Raw genomic sequence first — 19,239 nt, 5'->3', positions numbered from 1 at the left:
CAGTTAACACGTTGGGTCGTGTCGTAAGTACGAGTAGTGACAGTAGTTGGCATGATACATTGCGCCTTGCTGGCTGATATGGAACGATATTCAATTTTATGCGCACGTCATTATTATTTCATGGTAATCGAAGCGAAGTTGCAAAGTTTATAGAAGAAACTACAAATCATAGGTGCTTTATAATATTTAAAAAATAAACTAAATTGTGACTTATGACCCTATATGTTACTACATATAGGGTCATGTAGTAACATATAGGGATAATGAGTAGGTTTATAATGAAATGTATTTTGTAACGTTTTTATGATATAACTCCTAATAATAGGCAAACGAGCAGACGAATCGCCTGATGGTAACCGATTACCGTCACCCATACCTAGACACCCGCAAAACCAGAGGGATTGTAGTAAGTGCGTTGCCGGCCTTTAAGATGGGAGGAAGCTCTTTTCTTCAAGGTTTCAGGGTCGTATCGGTCCGGAAATACCGCAAAAATATCATTATGTAAGTAGTTAATTTACACCTACCTACTTAGAAATGCATTTCCCACTAAATTGAATTTATTTATTGGATACTTTTCATATATTTATGAAGGTCTTACAGAACCTGAAAATGCCAGAATTTATTAAATACCTATTAAAATCTATCTGCATTTTTTACTAATGTTAAAATTTATTAGGCATCGTATAATACAATCTTTCCAATAACTAAATGTCAGGGCCGAAAGTTAGGTAAATACGTAGCGGGCAAACAAGTAATCTATTCAATATAAAATACATTATGGGGCTCGAACTCGAACCGGAACTTCCATTAAACAATAGAGAAAATATATTAACTTAAGACTCATTAACATTAAACTTCACAAGACAATTGATGACTAATCTGATCTGTAAACGCAAAAAACGTGTCTTGTTTGTCAAGCATTTCACATTTCGTATATCAAAGAAATATAGGTACCACACAGAAAAGAGTGTGAAGAATTTAGTTCCGACCATTGTTTATTTTATTTTATTAACAAGTGAATTATTAGATAATAGTTCTTCTTATGCCTCTACAATCGCACACTTAATACCTAGTTGGTTAGGTACTTTTTTATATACCTAATTAATATACCTAACTCGTTGAAATCTTCTTCCTCTTTCCTCTTTGCTAATAATGTCAATATACTCAATATTCAACACCCGATGTCTCAAAGTTAGGTAGCTACCTACCGTTTCTAGATATAGACACCTATCTAATCTATGACCCATTACGTCAGTGGTATGACCCACAATATGCGGAACATCATTGATGTCACCTTCGTAACATCGCATATTTAAGTAGGTACGCAAGCTTGGATGATTTGCTTTACAAAAAGCTTTGACAAATGAGGATCCTACTAAGTCGCCCACGCGATATCAAACAAAACACGATTCTTTTAAACGTATGTTGACGTCACATGTTAACTTGATTGATGTTCAGCAGCCAATTGAACAAAGGATTGCGTACTTCCTTGGTTCCATCAAGTCGTGAAAACCTTCAACCTATGTCGTAGGATAATTACATCAAAGTAAGAGCTTGACATGCTTAGAGAACCAGGACAAAAATTGTTACAACAATTTTTGTCCTGGTTCTCTAAGCAACCTGGTACCCCAAAGACGGGAAAAGGAAAAGAGGCAGATCGGCCTTACCGCAGATGGGAAGATGACATTAGAGCTATCGCTGGACCAACATGGACATATATAAGAAGAGCAACCAACAGTAAGGAATGGAAGGTCTTAGGGGAGGCCTATCCCGGGAGCCAAGTCGACCGATGGCAACTCTAAGGAAATGAAATGACAATGAATTTTAATGTTTAAGTACAGGGTGGGCCAAAAGGGTGTTGGTAGTTTTAATCTTGAATTTTTCGAAACCGCTTGGCGGGGTGCGGCGGTGGTCTCTATTGCCATACGCCTCGTTTCGTGGAAATTTAATCGGCATAGAGCAGTACACAGGAGCGGAGCCTGCATTTTGTGTATGAGCTTTTTACCAAAACCCTAAATCGGTGATTACTGCACGATGGGTGTATCGACAGGAATACCATTTACGAGATTAACGTGAGGTTCCAAGTGTTAATGTTATACGCAAATTGATCATAATGGTTGAAACAACCGGCTCGACCATAGCAATAATGCCAGGCGGACGTCCAGCCTCTGAGAGAACGGCCGACATTGTGGGGCAAGTTAGACGTTAGAAGTTAGAGTTCGGCAAAATCCGCAACAATCAACGCGTAAGAGAGTTTGGGCTATGGACAGTAATAGTACATTATTGTCGAGGCTCGGAAGTAGCTACTTGCAGGCTGAGGATTCGTTTTAAACGGACGACCTTGGGAGTCCGTTTAATTGAATCCGAAGCCAGCAAGTAGCCTTCCAGCCGAGTCATATATAGTGCTTTTCTCAAAAATGGTGCAAGAAATATAAATATCATAGAAATATTTTACAAAAGCAACGTTCTTACGTATATATTTTCACAGAAAAAAGTAGAAAAAATTAGCTTTGCCGCCTTTTTATTTTTTTAATAAAAAAATAGAAGTGTATTTTTCTGCCGAAAATACGCCAACCTATTTGAGACAGCTAAATAGTCGCGGTACTAATCTTCTGTTTGGCTGTTTAATGGGCTTGTGCCTTCATTTGATATGGCCATTTCAACTTTTAAAAAGTTTGGAACTCGACAAATAATGGAATTTGTATGCAACATTGCAGTCCCAAAATCGAGACTGCAATGTTTTTAACTTTTTAATTTTTGACTGACCATAAACTACGCGCTTCGCGACCTATTTTTTAAACGGCAAAGTCGACTTTGCCGTCCATTTTTGAGAAAAAAATTTAACATTGCGACAGGGGGGTGTCACTGCGCCGTTTAGGTACATTTGGCCGGCGCGCCGCGCGGGCCGGCGGCCGGCGTATGGCAGTGGGCTACCGCTCGGCTCGCACGATAGTCGTGTCACAGATTAATAAATAGTTTAGCACGGTCGCGTTTTTATCCCTTGTCACCATGCCTGTCACGTTCTAACAAGTATATAAGTGCGAAAGGGACGCGCATAGTGATAGTCGATAAAAATGGAACCGTGCTGAGCCCGCTGGTCGTGTCACATGGCGCTCGCGCAAAATTGAAAATACACAATGGCTTCGAAACCTAAATCTCAATCTAATCCGTATGAAACATATTGTTCTGTTTACGGATGTCTGAATAAACGGAAGAGCAAGGAAGCAGAAATAACAATTATTTAAATTCCGCACGATATTGAAAGGTGAATTTAAACTTTAAAACATAACATAAATACTAAGTACTTACTTAATCAAATTCGATAACTTATTGATTCGTTTTGTTTGCATAAAACTAAAGCGCTTTAGACCAATTTAATATGATTATTGGTTGCCCAGAAACAATATTAGGAATTGACCGACATATTTTCAAATGAATACGGCTGTGGCATATCTACTGCCGTGAGAATCAGACATACTATCTCTGGATAAAAAAAATATGTTTACAGAATCAACGTTTGTAATTCCTCCATATTTATCTTAAAAATAATAAATCGGTAGGTATAGGTACAAAAACTCGTCAAGTTTCAACCCTGTGCCGACACTCACAGCTCGGTCATAAAACTGCGGCGCGCAAGGAAGATTCATGGTTCGTGCGCGGTTACGTAGGTATATAAGTTTCAATTTTGCGTGCAGGCGGCGAGTATAGGTATAATTTTATACCTAAATGTGACTTTTTGTGAAGAAGTGAATTTTCTGTACGGTAGTACTATTAGTTATTCTGTGATTGCGACAAGTTTTGAAGCATTTACATCTTAAGGTTTAAAAGATTAAGTTTGTTTATGAATTAAAACCAAATGATTCGAATAACCGACTTCATTTTGCCAATCAGATGCTCTAATGAAATGAGATTAGAGTCTAATCTCATTTCCGAAAGGAATGATAACAAATGGCCACCACCCAGCCCCGATCTCGAGTGCCAAGAAACTCAGGTGGGCCACTAATCTACACATTATTTTGAGTCATAAAATTTCCATAACTTGTGTTTTTAAAAGTAGTATTAATAATGTTGTACGATTTGAAGTTTTTTTTTATTCAATTTTCAAACTGCCAACACCCTTTTGGCCCACCCTGTATATTTTTTTATGTATTATGTTTGACTATTTTAACAAACATTTAATAACCTGAAAAGAACTATATTACTTGAAATTTAAGGTCGAAATAAAGGGCTATTTTATTTATTTTATTTTATTTATTTAAGAGCTTGATAAGAGCGGCCGTTAATCGAATACAAGGCCTATGCATAGTTAGTTGAGGCTTAGAAATAGGCATATGATCATGATAAGAGCCCATCAACGTGCACACTAGATCTATGAACTCAAAACAAAAACGGCCGTTTTAATTTTGGACGCATAGATTGACGTATCCAGCAACATAAAAACTAGTTTGATGTATTCATAAGGTACTTAAATACAAAATACAGTACGTTGCGGCCCCCTTTATTTAATATCTTTCGTTAAATTAAATAATCACGATTATTTAGCAGTGGCGCTAGGCTAGTGTGCACGTTGATGGGCTCTTAAGACCCACATACACAGAAGTTGAAACTTTTAAAGGTATAGTCCGCACCTTCAGATACCCCATATCTTATTAAAGTGATATGTAAACAGTGATCCTGATTTGTTAATTGTCACTCAAAATCAAAATAAAAAAGTTTAAGTACTTCTAAATAAATTTTTCGAAACAATCCTGCGGGCTCAGCACGGTTCCATTTTTATCGACTATCACTATGCGCGTCCCTTTCGCACTTACATACTTGTTAGAACGTGACAGGCATGGTGACAAGGGATAAAAACGCGACCGTGCTAAGCCGCCTGTTCAGTCCGCAGTAAAAGTAGCTAAGACTAAGTTAGTCAATGCTGAAAAAAATAGTGCTAAGAGAGCAAGTGTGTCAAAGATCATGAAAAAAAAATAGACTACGGAACGGAGCCGGTAATTTGTGGTTATCGCGAGAGGCTGTTTATATCTATGAGTTTGTGCTTTTAATTCACACATTGAATTTAATTATCACAGAAACAGATCGACTGAATAAGTACAGTCAGCATCATATAGCAGGCATATGACGCTGTACCATACCATATATGTAATATGTATGTATGGCGTACCGAACTATTTGAATACTTTGGATGCTATACGACGCTGACTGTACCTACAAGTTTCTGTAAAGAATTTGGTACCTATAGGGAGTAACGAACCGCGATTGATGACCTATTTAGGGTTCTAGCTAAATTGGACTTTCCATTAGCGTAAGTCTTGAACAACCAATTTAGCTAGACACTGATTTAAACTTTCACGATTATTAAACATTATCAAACTGCACGACGGGACACGTGCGGGTAGTTCGAAAAACTCGCGCGGCTAGAAGATGTTGATGTCAACTTGAGCCAGTATTCTCCGAGACCACGGGGACAACGCCGTCCTCGAAACGTCGGAGGTAAATCTTAAAACTTAAATACGCGGTTAAGTCCCGTCGTGCAGTTTGACAATTTAGCTAGGACCCTAAATGGATCAACAATCACGGATGGTACATCAGCGGTGGTTCGTATACAGATGGTGCTGTTTTTATTTTTGGTTACAAATGTTACGATGCCTTATTCGCTTATCATATTTTGTGGTTGACTCCATGGTCTAATAAAACATGGTCTTCCATTCCCAGAGTGACACGGACCTACGTCACAATAACATTGCCACTTTATTTCAACATAACATGTTACATGGGTACATTATACCTATGGTTAATAAGTTAAAATATTTCTTTATAATTTTATAATTTTCATTTATATGTATTTTAGCTTAAATTTTACAATAACACGTCATTTTTAATTACTCGTTAGCAATATCTTCCGATTCACGAAAGAAATTTCAGACTTTCGGGTAATTCTGTTTATACTACTGGCAACACAGGATAGCGCTGTGCACATTTGACAATTCGGATCTAGATAACTTCATGCCCTGACCGTCATCCTTGTCGAACGCGTGTTAATTGTTATTTCCTTCTCGCTCAGTGTCAGCAGTCGCAGTGTTTTCCAAACTTTTCACGTCGTAAGCTTGGTAATTAATGTGTAACTGTGAATTAGTTTTTTAAACGTTTGTCTTGTATAGATAAATAAAGTTTAATTTAATACATTAGATTTGTTTTATTTTACTATGTTTCTACATGAATAACTTAAAATTAATGCCGTTAAAATAATTTTCACCGTTGGTTAAAATTCTCCCACATTTCAAAGTTTGAGAACCTGTAAACAGCATGATGACGTAGGCGCGTGTCAGTTAGGTCATACGCGAATCTCGGAATGGAGTACCAGGCGGAGTATATTATTATACCATGGTTGACTCTACATACTTTTGAACTTTACATAAACTCACCGGGTATCGCCATGCCGAGCTCCAGATACTCCTTGACGGAAGGGCTGAGGAAGGCGACGGGCGCGGGCGCCGCCGCGTCAGGCTCGGGCGCGTCCAGCGCCTGCGCCGGGTCGCGCGCCACCGGCGTGCTGTCGGCCCGGATACGCTTCACGCGCTGCCCTGTCTCCGAACTCTCTGAAATCGTTTAAGTAGACAATCATTTCTTGAAGCATAATAAATATTGGTAAAAAAAAATCGAAAGGTTGATAAACTTTCTGGCGCGTACCAATTTGTGCACTCGTACCTAAATTTAGCTAAATATTACCTCATCATTGGCCACAGCATCTTAGAAGATAATTAGATAGCGACTAAAGAAGGTATTTTGAGGAGGTAGTCTACAGCCTAGTGCGATGACTGAATAGACCAATAGCCGACCGGCATTTCTTGCCGCATCGATCACAGGTCTTGGCTCCTGGGGTGGTCCAGCAGCTCTGCGAAAGTACCGCGAAATGGTCCCACCCTCGCGTAACCTGACGGAAAGATTAGTCAAGGAAATCCATGGATTTTTCTTCTCTCTCTCTTAGACTTGCTATTGTGATAATAGCTAAGGATATACGTACCGATGTGTCCTTCAGATCTGGTGGAAAAATCTGTTAATGTATGGCGGGAATTGGGCACATTTAGGCTGGTAATTTACCTAGCGCCACATTAAAAAGTTAAGTAACAATAGGCCCAACTGAGGCCAAAGGCAACGTAGTGATTATATTCTCTTTGGCCAAAGGATTGGCATAGCGTGGGAATGTAGCCAGCCTTTATGGGCACCCTTCCGCAGGGGACAGATTTAGGGAACTTAAAAAGATGGATATAATTTTTATTTATTAATCTTAATAATAGTTTGTAAGTTTTATTATTGTAAACTTTCATTTAAAATATGTCAATTGTGAAGTAACAATAACAGCGGTAAGCGGTAACATTTGTAAACGTAACACCGAATGGTGATGGAGACTAAATTAAATTTAAAAGAAAATAAAGATATAAATATAACCGCTATATATATGTTTACAAGCACCGTTAGAATAGAATTCGCTAAGCGGGCCAGTACCTAATCCAAAATCAATAGTCTATTCTTAAATCCAAAATTTCAACTAAGTAAGTAGGTACATACATCATGTACTTAATCATATAAAAAAGTAAGTGTTCAGATTATTTTGAATATACCTGCTCACCGATTAGCTACTTCTGCTGCTGACTCTACTTGGTAAATAAATATACAGAAATTAGGTAATTGAAAACAAACTTGCCTGATTTCGCCGCTATGCAGAGCAACACCACGAGTAACGTGAAGAAAACTTTTATCCTAATCATCTTCGCAAACCAAAAACTGCCTACTAACAATCAAAACAAATCACCATTGGGACATGCGCGTGCACATATTTGATTTAACCGTGTCACGATCAAAAACCGTTTCAGACAACATTGAAGTTAACTGAAGGTCTCGTAAAGGATTGATGAATTTCGTAACGCAGCGTGGAATTATGTTGTGGTTGATAAGTTACGCGAGGCGCGGACGGGACGAGGACTCGTCAATTGCGTAACTAAGCGCGCGTGTGCTTTCGGGGACCGCCGAGCGCGCAATGCCCGCGGAGCCGGCTTCGCCCAACTCTATTCGCTACTACAACCTTTGAACAAGCGCTATTAGGTGAATCTAAATGACAATCAAATTGATGTTTTTGTAGCCACTTCTTTAGAATATAATAGGTCCCAACATTTTATTGGATTCGGATGTCAGACTATACATAGAATATAGACTAATGTTACCAGTAGTACCTAACAACTGGGTTTTTTCTCACCTATCCCCACTCCCCACTCCCCAGTGGCAACAACTGAAAAAAAAATTCTCAGTTCCCCGTGCTAAAATATGAGAAAATAGACCAGTGGTAACAACTTGATGGTGGTAACAAATGCAAAAATAATTACTCCTAAGACAAGGGTCACAGACATTATCAAATCTTTGCCGAAAAGTAGTCTTTCTTTCAAAAAAAATCACAAGACTCCTGTCTTCTCGACTCCTTTTCCAGATAGGAAACAACTCAAGTTTGAAACAGTCTAAAAACAACACATTATAGATTGACTTTTAATCGTTCATAACAAAACAATAGGTAGATAACATCTTTATGGATTACTAACTTAATCATAATTAATTAATAGCAATATCTAGTAACTAACAGATAATGCTTTTGTGAACACTTAACAAAATTAAAAAGATCAACAGAACTAACTTTGTTTTTGTTTTTCATTGTAACTTATTCTACATTAATCAACATTAGTCAAACCAATCACAGATTGCTTTGGAATTCTTGAGAGACCTCTTAACTTTCCTAATCTGATAAAAAAAAAGCATTGCCCGCCAGGGGTTAAGGAACAAGATCATTAGTTCGGGGCCAAGGCTTTGACTTGTTTAAAATGTTTAAATGATAAAAAGAACTAAAATTTGTCATTGATACACAAATCTTTCTCAATCAAATATCCGCTGCTTATGAGCTTGCTGTAAACAAGTTGGCCGTCTTCATTTCTAAGTTCTACTTGGGGTATAGAATTTTCATACGCTATGATTTTAGTCTGGAATGGCCCCTTGTCCAGGAATGTTTCAATAAATTTAGTCGACACAATATTGATGTCTACATGGTGATTTACTTTAACTTCGTATAAATTAGCCTGTATGCTGGCAGGTGGCATTTTCAACCACTTTTCACTTATTTCTTTCACATTCGATGTAGAAACGACGTCAGTGTTGCCATAATCAACATAGCGTACTTTAACGAGTCCTTTTGATTTGCTGTATCGTTGTATAGACGCTCTGTACCACCCTGGTTGTCCAGTTTCGTCGCGAAACAGACCAATGCATGGTTTATCTTCATATATTCCGTTCAGCGGCGGCAAATTGACGGCTTCATTTTGCAAATTTTCGAACATCTCATCATATAACAAATTATCTTCGTCGTTATGAACAACAGCTAATTCCAGAGTATCTAAATCGTTTATAAGTATAATATTAGATAGGAATTCTTCTTTATCATTTTTTGTGTAAGTCAACACTTTTTCGTGTTTTGGCTGGCCTTCTTGTTCCATGAGCAAATTCCAATCAGCAGCCTCGAAAGACTTTGCGTCGAAGGAACAATCGTGTGACGACAGGAGCTCCGCGCTATCGGCATCTTCATCGACGATATAATCTGGCCCCGAGTCAGATTTCAGGTCTTCGTTTCCTTGTGTCTTTAAATTTGGGTTTGGTGCGAATTTCTTAACCACGGTTTTAGACCCGTCAGTATACTCTGCCATCTCGAAGTCGGCCAGGTGGTCGTTTATCCACAATTTGTCATATTTCAGCTCTATTGGCAAGAGATCGCCGACACGTTCTCCAGATAATTTGACCAAACAGTGTTTCTCTACGACTGATTTGTGTATGTAATCCAACGTTGTTCTGTCCCACTGATTGCCTAATGGGCGAATTCGAGCCAGGATGCACTTGTGGGCCTGTATGGGTATCTGATGAAGGGCAATGCTCTTCCTCATGTTGACAAACGTGCATATTTCTTCATTGCCGTAATCGACGTACTGGACTAAACAGGAGGAGGTGTCTGTGTTGACCTCCAACACTCGCCCCCGGTAGAAACGGTTGTCCAGGAAGTACAGCGCGACGCACGGCTCACCCACGGTCCACTTCGCGTACTTGGCCTTAGGATCGGGCTTCTTGAAGCGGACCTCGAGCGCCTTGCGGATAAGCTCAAGCGTCTCTTCCTGCGCCAGCTGATGTAGAAAGACTACACCATCATTGTCGATGTACCTGAAACACAACATTTCATTCAACAAACTATGTCCCTGTAACATAAGAATGTAGAAGCACACTGCGGCGCAAGCTACACCAGCGAGCATCAGTATCTATAACATTCAGCTTCCTGAAGACACGCATTTTACTTTTTCATCACACTTGCTCGAAAAATATGTTATTTCATGCAGGTGTACTGAAGGACAAAGGCCTATATTGTTCCCGCGGGAGTTATGGATTCTGTCACTTATTTATACGAACCAAGTACTTATAAAAGAGTTTTACTTTGAAAATACTGACGATCATAAATTATAATTTTTTGTTTATGCTTAACAATATTTAATTTGATTAATTTAATAGCCGTTTAAAATATTTATACACAATTTTCAATTGTGGCTGGAGGTTGATGTGCCTTCAATGCCTACACTGCCAAAAAATATCAATATGGCGAATGTTTGAAATGTCACCATATTTAAGAATGAATTCGTTTAAATTTAATTTCTTCTTCGCAAGTGTGATGAAAAACATTATGTGGAACTCCGGGGGTAAGAATATTGTCACTCAAGTCTTTAATTCACTCCCCGGGTTGCCATATGGAAGAATTAAATGTCCTGATAAAAATCCGGACATCACCCTAAAAATCCGGACATTTCTTGTAGCAGAGATTTGGCGTAGCTTGAACGACGCCCCGGCGGCGCGCTGCTCTCTGCGGTGTACTGTATCTTGGATCTACTTTTCCCTTTCCCTTCGCCCGATCCCGTAGCCCCCTCCCCGGGCGCGCATTTTATTTTTATAAGGTCATTCCGAAAAATCCGGACACATGCCAAGTCCGGCCGCAATCCGGACAAAGATTCAAAAATCCGGACATGTCCGGACAAATCCGGACGTGTGGCAACCCTAGTCGTGAATATATAGACTCTCGTACAATATTTCACATACCCCCCGCGTTGCACAATGTACTATTAAGAGCAAGCTGGAGATTGCCATTTATGAGCTGAAATGAGGGAAATAATTCAAATTCGCTCGTAACATTCACAAATATACAAGACAATATCCGTAGGCTGGTGCATAGCTTGCGCCGCAACGGGCTTTAATATTCATATGAACTTACGTCGGCACCCCTATGAACTCGTTGGTCGGCAAAGGCTCGGCAGGCAGCCAATCAGATATGAACACAGTATTGGAGGAGCCGGCCTGGACCTGGTCGATGTTAGCGTTGATGTCGTCGACCTCGGGCGTGGAGGCGCCGGTGACGTCCGACTGGATCAGCGGCTTGGTCGGCAGCGGCTCCAGCTGCAGCCACTCGCGTACGGAACCCGTCAAGTTTCCAAACGACAACATTTCGTCGTCGTCCTCCTTAGCGTTCGATTCCTCTGCGGCAGTCTAATAATAAAATATCCTATAAAATCTTAAACGTATTGATTACCCACCCATGACACATAATCGTAAGTGCAATCGAAAGCTTATTCGATTGTTTAGCGTATTCGCGCGCAATAAATGCCAAATTCAAACTGGTTTTTCAATGTGAGTTACGGTTGCTGTGCGTGGTGGGGCAGAGGAGTCAAGCTGAGATGGGTATTAGACGAAGGTACCTTTAAGAGCGCTATTACATTTCGGCGTTGAGCGAGTTTAGGTATTTTACGCGCTGCGGCAGGCCGTGCGAGCTCAGTACGCCGATCCCTTCTACCACACTCGCACTACAATGATGGATTAAACATTCTTGATCCTTCGCGAAGCATATTGAAATCAACCATAACAACACTAACTGTACTTAACTTTTAAAGTTCTAAAACTGTTATTTGGTAAGTACGAAAATACTAAATGCAGTGCAAATGTACATAGGGGCTGTTCATAAATTACGTCATCTATTTTTGACGATTTTTGACCCCCCCCTCCCCTCAAATCATCCAAAAATCAAGCTTCGGATGAATCTGTTTCCTCCTACGTCATGTTACCATCATCCGATGTCCAGACCCCCCCCCCCCCACTCCTCCCATTTGAAACGACGTAATTTATGAATAGCCCCATACTTGTACTTATGAAGGTATATTACTCGAAAGAAATTATAGGTACCTACTCGCTTATTTACATGTTTCGTCATTGCATTTGGTACCTATAGGTTGTAAAGTTTGTATCAACGAGGGTTTAAAAACGAACTGGTACTGAGGATCTGATGATGATTAAGGTGGTCACGGATACCAATCAACCATGTAGTAACATGATTAGGCTCGTTTGATTCGTCTCAACAAGATCTTTGACACTGAAGATACACAGGGTCTGATGATGGAGCTGGAAGGTGGCCACGGGTACCAGTCTATCATGTAACTAAACAACTTCGTGTTTGGGCTCGTTTGATTCGTCTCAACAAGATCTTTGACACAAGACAGTACTCAGGGTCTGATGATGGAGCTGGAAGGTACCATTACCAATCAACCATGCAACTAAACCACATCGTGTTTAGGATCGTTTGATTCATCTCAACAAGATCTTTGACACTAGGTGATACTCAGAGTCTGATGATGGAGCTGGAAGGTGGTCACCGGTACCAATCAACCATGCAACTAAACCACTTCGTGTTTAGGCTCGTTTTATTCGTTTCAACAAGATCTTTGACACAAGATAGTACTCAAGGTCTGATGTTGGAGCCGGAAGGTGGTCACCGGTACCAATCAACCATGCAACTAAACCATTTCGTGTTTAGGCACGTTTTATTCATCTCAACAAGATCTTTGACACAAGGTAGTACTCAGGGTCTGATGATGGAGCGCGAAGGTGGCGACGGGTACCTGTCTATCATCATCAGCTCCATCATCAGACCCTGAGTAGTATCTTGTGTCAAACATCTTATTGCGACGAATCAAACGAGCCCAAACACGAAGTGGTTCAGTTACATGGTAGACTGGTACCCGTGGCCACAGTCCAGCTCCATCATCAGACCCTGAGTACTAACTTGTGTCAAAGATCTTGTTGCGACGAATCGAACGAAGCCAAACACGAAGTGGTTTAGTTGCATGGTAGATTGGTACCGGTGACCACCTTCCGGATCCATCATCAGACCCTCAGTACTACCTTGTGTCAAAGATCTTGTTGCGACAAATCAAACGAGCCCAAACACGAAGTGGTTCAGTTACATGGTAGACTGGTACCCGTGGCCACAGTCCAGCTCCATCATCAGACCCTGAGTACTAACTTGTGTCAAAGATCTTGTTGAGACGAATCAAACGAGCCTAAACACGAAGTGGTTTAGTTGCATGGTTGATTGGTACCGGTGACCACCTTCCGGCTCCAACATCAGACCCTGAGTACTATCTTGTGTCAAAGATCTTATAGAAACGAATAAAACGAGCCTAAACACGAAGTGGTTTAGTGGCATGGTTGATTGGTACCGGTGACCACCTGCCGGCTCCATCATCAGACCCTGAGTACTATCTTGTGTCAAAGATCTTGTTGAGACGAATCAAACGAGCCTAAACACGAAGTGGTTTAGTTGCATGGTTGATTGGTACCGGTGACCACCTTCCGGCTCCATCATCAGACCCTGAGTATTATCTTGTGCCAAAGATCTTGTTGAGTCGAATCAAACGAGCCCAAACACGAAGTGGTTTAGTTGCATGGTTGATTGGTACCGGTGACCACCTTCCGGCTCCATCATCAGACCCTGAGTACTATCTTAAGTCAAAGATCTTGTTGAGACGAATAAAACGAGCCTAAACACGAAGTGGTTTAGTTGCATTGTTGATTGGTACTGGTGACCACCTTCCGGCTCCATGATCAGACCCTGAGTACTATCTTAAGTCAAAGATCTTGTTGAGCCGAATCAAACGAGCCCAAACACGAAGTGGTTTAGTTGCATGGTTGATTGGTACCGGTGACCACCTTCCGGCTCCATCATCAGACCCTGAGTACTATCTTGTGTCAAAGATCTTGTTGAGACGAATCAAACGAGCCTAAACACGAAGTGGTTTAGTTGCATGGTTGATTGGTACCGGTGACCACCTTCCGGCTCCATCATCAGACCCTGAGTATTATCTTGTGCCAAAGATCTTGTTGAGACGAATCAAACGAGCCCAAACACGAAGTGGTTTAGTTGCATGGTTGATTGGTACCGGTGACCACCTTCCGGCTCCATCATCAGACCCTGAGTACTATCTTAAGTCAAAGATCTTGTTGAGACGAATAAAACGAACCTAAACACGAAGTGGTTTAGTTGCATTGTTGATTGGTACTGGTGACCACCTTCCGGCTCCATGATCAGACCCTGAGTACTATCTTAAGTCAAAGATCTTGTTGAGCCGAATCAAACGAGCCCAAACACGAAGTGGTTTAGTTGCATGGTTGATTGGTACCGGTGACCACCTTCCGGCTCCATCATCAGACCCTGAGTACTATCTTGTGTCAAAGATCTTGTTGAGATGAATAAAACGAGCCTAAACACGAAGTGGTTTAGTTGCATTGTTGATTGGTACCGGTGACCACCTTCCGGCTCCATGATCAGACCCTGAGTACTATCTTAAGTCAAAGATCTTGTTGAGCCGAATCAAACGAGCCCAAACACGAAGTGGTTTAGTTGCATGGTTGATTGGTACCGGTGACCACCTTCCGGCTCCATCATCAGACCCTGAGTACTATCTTGTGTCAAAGATCTTGTTGAGCCGAATCAAACGAGCCCAAACACGAAGTGGTTTAGTTGCATGGTTGATTGATACCGGTGACCACCTTCCGGCTCCATCATCAGACCCTGAGTCAAACTATCTTGAGTCAAATAAATACATATAGAATGTCAGGTCGTTTCAAATATTTTTAATCCTGTCCGGTAGTTTATTAAACTGTACCATTATAAATTATAATACTATAAAAACGGTGCTAGGATCAAAGTCTCTCGTTGCGGTTTACACGCACACAGTATAGCGTTTTACACGGCGCCCGCCGCACACAATGATAAAAAACCTCGTCGTCGCCGTTGAAAATGTGCGGAGCCGACCGACACACGTCCTGCCTCTACAAGCTCTGCCGCGGCACTGAGCTGGCGCAGCGCGCGTCATCGGTAATATAGAGTAGTTTTCAAAAAATTGCCAAAAAATTATAGTAGAATTTCATAAACACTAATGTATACCAACAGTATAAGCAAACGTTGCAGATTGCTTGAGTATGAAAATGACTTCGATATTAAGTAGATTTTCGTAGGAATTGACACTTGTTTCGGAGAGAAAATCGAGTTCGTTTTACTTTGATTTTCTCTTTCTCAAAGATATGTAGGAAAAATATGGTTTGATATGCCTAAAGTACAGGGTATTAGTAATACAAAATAGCCAGGTTTAGCAGAGTAAAATTCTCAACATTTCCAAATAAGAGCTCGCCATTCAGTGCTTCACGGGGTTTTTCGGAAACGACCATCAGAAAAAAAATCATTACTAATTTAATAAGTCCTTTTTCTAATATTTACAACGATATTTATAAAGATAAGAAGACGCTTTTACTGGAACACGTACTCATTGTTTCTAATAATGAGCGCAAAGTCCTGAATTTCGTCGACTAGTATCATCAATTTTGCATTATTTCGACTTTTCTTGTAAGAGCGCTCTTAACCTTACTGAGGTCAATTCAAAGATTCAAATTCAAGAATCAAGGTTCAAAATTTAAAACCCAGTTAACAGTATTATGAATTTCATCAAATACATTTCATGTAAAATTGGCGGTCAAGACATTTGTTGTAAAAATAAAAAGTTATCAGATCTCAGCAAAAGCCAAGCCCCTTATAAGCCCTGACTTTATTAACCCCTACACCTCGGTTTAAAAACTATGGCTTGGCCGTTTCATGGCTGGGACGAAGCTATGAGGGTTTGAAAATGAGACAACGGCTCGGGAAAAGGTAGGTAGTGCCCCGCCATTTTGTAGTCTAGGCGGGGCACTGCCGTGCCCCCAGATGTAAATATTGTAACAGCATAAAAATGAATTACCTCAGATTTGTCCGGTATTGCCAGACCCTGTTCAATGATTTTCAGGTTTAGGCAGCGCCACTCCGACGTGTCGGGCTCCAGAGCACCGCCCTGGGTGGTGTGGTACACCCATAACTCCACAGGCATACTCCTGTCCTTGAAGTTCCCTATTTTTGTTATAAACACCCTTTTGTAAACTTCCAGTAGTTCTTTGAGATACTCTTTTGTGAGTGAAGGCCATTCGGTGCCGACTGCCGGCATCACTCCGGACAAATGGCATTTGATCGCGGCGTCTCCCAAGGATTCGAAGTCTGGGGTCAACACTCTTAAATTATCCAGAGGTACTGCCTCGACCAGTGCGAAATCAGAATAGAACAACTTTGCTTTGTTGTCTACTAATTCTACGATGACAGCTCGCCGCCACGTTTTGGATTCCTCACAGAATGCGCAACATCTGTCCCCTTCCTTCCAATCCTTTTTCTCATTTTCAGAATTTGCCTTTGAGTATTCTGTTTGTATTTTCTCAAATAAGAGATTGAAAGTCTTCTGCTGGTGAACCAGCGACACGTAGAGTAGAGAAGGGGACTGGTACTGCAGCAACTTGGCTTCGAGCCTGAGTGGACCTTTATCCTTAGCTTCCAAATTCTTTTCATCTACTTTGGTGTCATCATCGTGGCTCAGTATTTTTATTTTTTTAGCATTACGCTTAGGTTCTGGTTTCTTTGTTTCGTCTTGCGGAGCCTTGTGTGTTGCACCTTGACTTTCGCCGTCACTCAAGTTAAATCTAAAGAGACTGAAAACAAATACAATATTCATTTATCAAATCAAATAAATATCATATATCTGATATAAATATGTTTAATTTGTCTAAAATATTATTATATATTTCAGCGGTGGTGGCCCAGTGGATATGAAGTCCGACTTACAATCCTGGCTCGTACTAATGAGTTTTTCGAAACTTATATACGAAATATTTACAACTCATACTCTATTTATACTTACCCAAAGGTGATGGCGAACTTGTATTTGATCATCTCGTTGTTGACGCAGACGGCGTCCTCCCCGGTGTTGTCGTAGAGCGTGACGCCGAGCGAGCCGCGGTTGCGGTTGTCCTCCACGTGCAGCTCCAACACGCGCTCCTCGAAGCGGTGCAGGAGCGCCACGGAGGCCGCGCTCCATTTCTTGTTCAAGGGTGTCACTCCGGCGAGGTGACATTCTGTCGCCTAGTAAAATTTTAAACAAGGACAATTAATTTATCATTTAATCGTATGGCATACATGATTAGGCAATCAGAGTACAGCTTTGAGGTTGTTAAGCCAGGTAACTAAGGTTAACTACGTCGGGTATCAGTGCATCTAGATCCTCAGCTGGGCCAGGATAGGAGTGAAGAGGGCAGCGCCGTAATATGTGCTCAGTGGTTTGTTCTTCTTATCAGGCGGGATCTGAATTCGTGCTCAGGATGCAAACTAACAGCGCGATGCACCATGAGGCGCAGACTCACAAGCGCCACCTATCGATATCGCCTCCAGCGAATCATCGTACTCATTAATTAGAGGTGTAGCTAAGGGTGGTATTCCACTTGTCCAATGTCAGTGCGTCTCACTCTCATTAAAGCAAAATGTGAGACGCAATACACAATTACACATTGGACAAAGAAATTGGATAGGTGGAATACCACCCTAAGCTAGTAATGTGTCGCTCGTCGCTCGGCAGTGTTAGGTACCAGCGCGCGCAGCTGCGTGAAGTGCGGGCGCACGGGGCGCAGCGCGCGCCAGTGCACGAGCTGCACGGCGCCCGAGTCCACCAGCAGCACGCGCACGCGCAGGCGCCCCGGCAGCTCCAGCGCCAGCGCCCGGGCCCACGTCGCCGCCGCCGCCGCCCCGCGCTGCCCCGTCTCCGTGTTCACCACGTATACCACGCCTGCACCGGGAACGACCGTTGTATTAATCGTGCTAGCGGACACTAATTATCATGCGCGTGACGATTGAACGCTGATCTTGATAGAAATATTTTTTTTTTGTATTATTTTCGACAGTCAATTCTTCAAAGTTTATGAAGAAATAAAATTTATTTAATAACATACTTAAGTAAAAAAAAATTATCACATTTAAAAAAGAACTGCCGGCTACCCCGAACTTACCCTAACCGACTTAAACTTCAAGAAAGAGGAGGTTCTGTATTCGATTGCGGATATTTTTAGGGTTCCGTACCCGGGTAAAAACGGGACCCTATTACTAAGACTCCGCTGTCCGTCCGTCTGTCTGTCACCAAGGTGTATCTTATGAACCGTGATAGCTAGGCAGTTAAAATTTTCACATATGTATTATGTTACCGCTATAACAACAAATACTAAAAACAGAATATAATAAATATTTAAGCGGGGCTCCCATACAACAAACGTGCCTTTTTTTCGGTTTTTTGCGTAATGGCCTTCGTGCGCGAGTCCGACTCGCACTTGGCCGGTATCTTTAATGTACATATGTTCATCGATTATTGCGAGCCCCGTTATCCGATTTCAGTTTGCTACACCATGTACCCTTTAGATTAATATCGCGTGAGTTATGTTATAGAATAGATCTTACCGATTTCCGGGAGGTGCACACTCTCAGTGTTAAGAGCCAAACTGTACTCTTGCTCCAAATCCTCGGTCAGTTTTTCGAAAGCGCTCTGCAAGTGGCGCTAAAACCAAAATCATTTATATATATATGACATTTTTATAATAAGTTATGGCCCTTTAAATTTTCACAGGCACGGAAAGTGCTTATTCCCGCAGTAGTGCGGGAAAGTAGCACCTTATATATATTATGTACTGTAAAATATATAGCTTCTTCTGAAACTCAACATACCTCTCGCACGTAAAACTTGTCGGGGCTATAGATGTGCGTTATGTAAACTTCCTCTTTTGATTTCAGTTTTAAATTATTGTTCACCATGAACAATTTTGGTTTTTCTCTCAATCCGAATATTTTTGGGTACTGAAAAAAGTATTCATTAATATCATGAATCATGATTATCATAAATATACGAATACAATAACACAAAACAGTATATCCTCTAACCGTCCTTAAATTAAATT

The 19,239-nt window shown here is 41.1% G+C and overlaps 2 protein-coding genes across 2 annotated transcripts in view; both read right to left on the bottom strand.

The window, feature by feature from the left end:
• The window catches only part of LOC134806027 (uncharacterized), a 41,826-nt gene extending 33,673 nt beyond the window's left edge, over window positions 1–8,153 (bottom strand). The window contains exons 1-2 of the mRNA XM_063779234.1: window positions 7,702–8,153; window positions 6,426–6,595 (exon numbers count right to left, since the gene is read on the bottom strand). Of these exons, the coding sequence (XP_063635304.1) occupies window positions 6,426–6,595; window positions 7,702–7,769 (238 nt within the window). The 5' untranslated portion in view covers window positions 7,770–8,153. The remainder of the gene's footprint in view (window positions 1–6,425; window positions 6,596–7,701) is intronic.
• A 407-nt stretch (window positions 8,154–8,560) lies between these two features.
• The window catches only part of LOC134806033 (RING finger protein 17-like), a 36,942-nt gene continuing 26,263 nt past the window's right edge, over window positions 8,561–19,239 (bottom strand). Inside the window, exons 16-22 of the mRNA XM_063779242.1 lie at window positions 19,010–19,138; window positions 18,746–18,842; window positions 17,887–18,083; window positions 17,166–17,386; window positions 16,185–16,956; window positions 11,339–11,610; window positions 8,561–10,245 (exon numbers count right to left, since the gene is read on the bottom strand). Coding sequence (XP_063635312.1) covers window positions 8,889–10,245; window positions 11,339–11,610; window positions 16,185–16,956; window positions 17,166–17,386; window positions 17,887–18,083; window positions 18,746–18,842; window positions 19,010–19,138 — 3,045 coding nt within the window. The 3' untranslated portion in view covers window positions 8,561–8,888. The remainder of the gene's footprint in view (window positions 10,246–11,338; window positions 11,611–16,184; window positions 16,957–17,165; window positions 17,387–17,886; window positions 18,084–18,745; window positions 18,843–19,009; window positions 19,139–19,239) is intronic.

The sequence above is a fragment of the Cydia splendana genome, chromosome 2 (genome assembly GCF_910591565.1).
Source record: "Cydia splendana chromosome 2, ilCydSple1.2, whole genome shotgun sequence".
Taxonomy (NCBI): domain Eukaryota; kingdom Metazoa; phylum Arthropoda; class Insecta; order Lepidoptera; family Tortricidae; genus Cydia; species Cydia splendana.
This window is presented reverse-complemented; position numbering and strand designations above follow the sequence as displayed.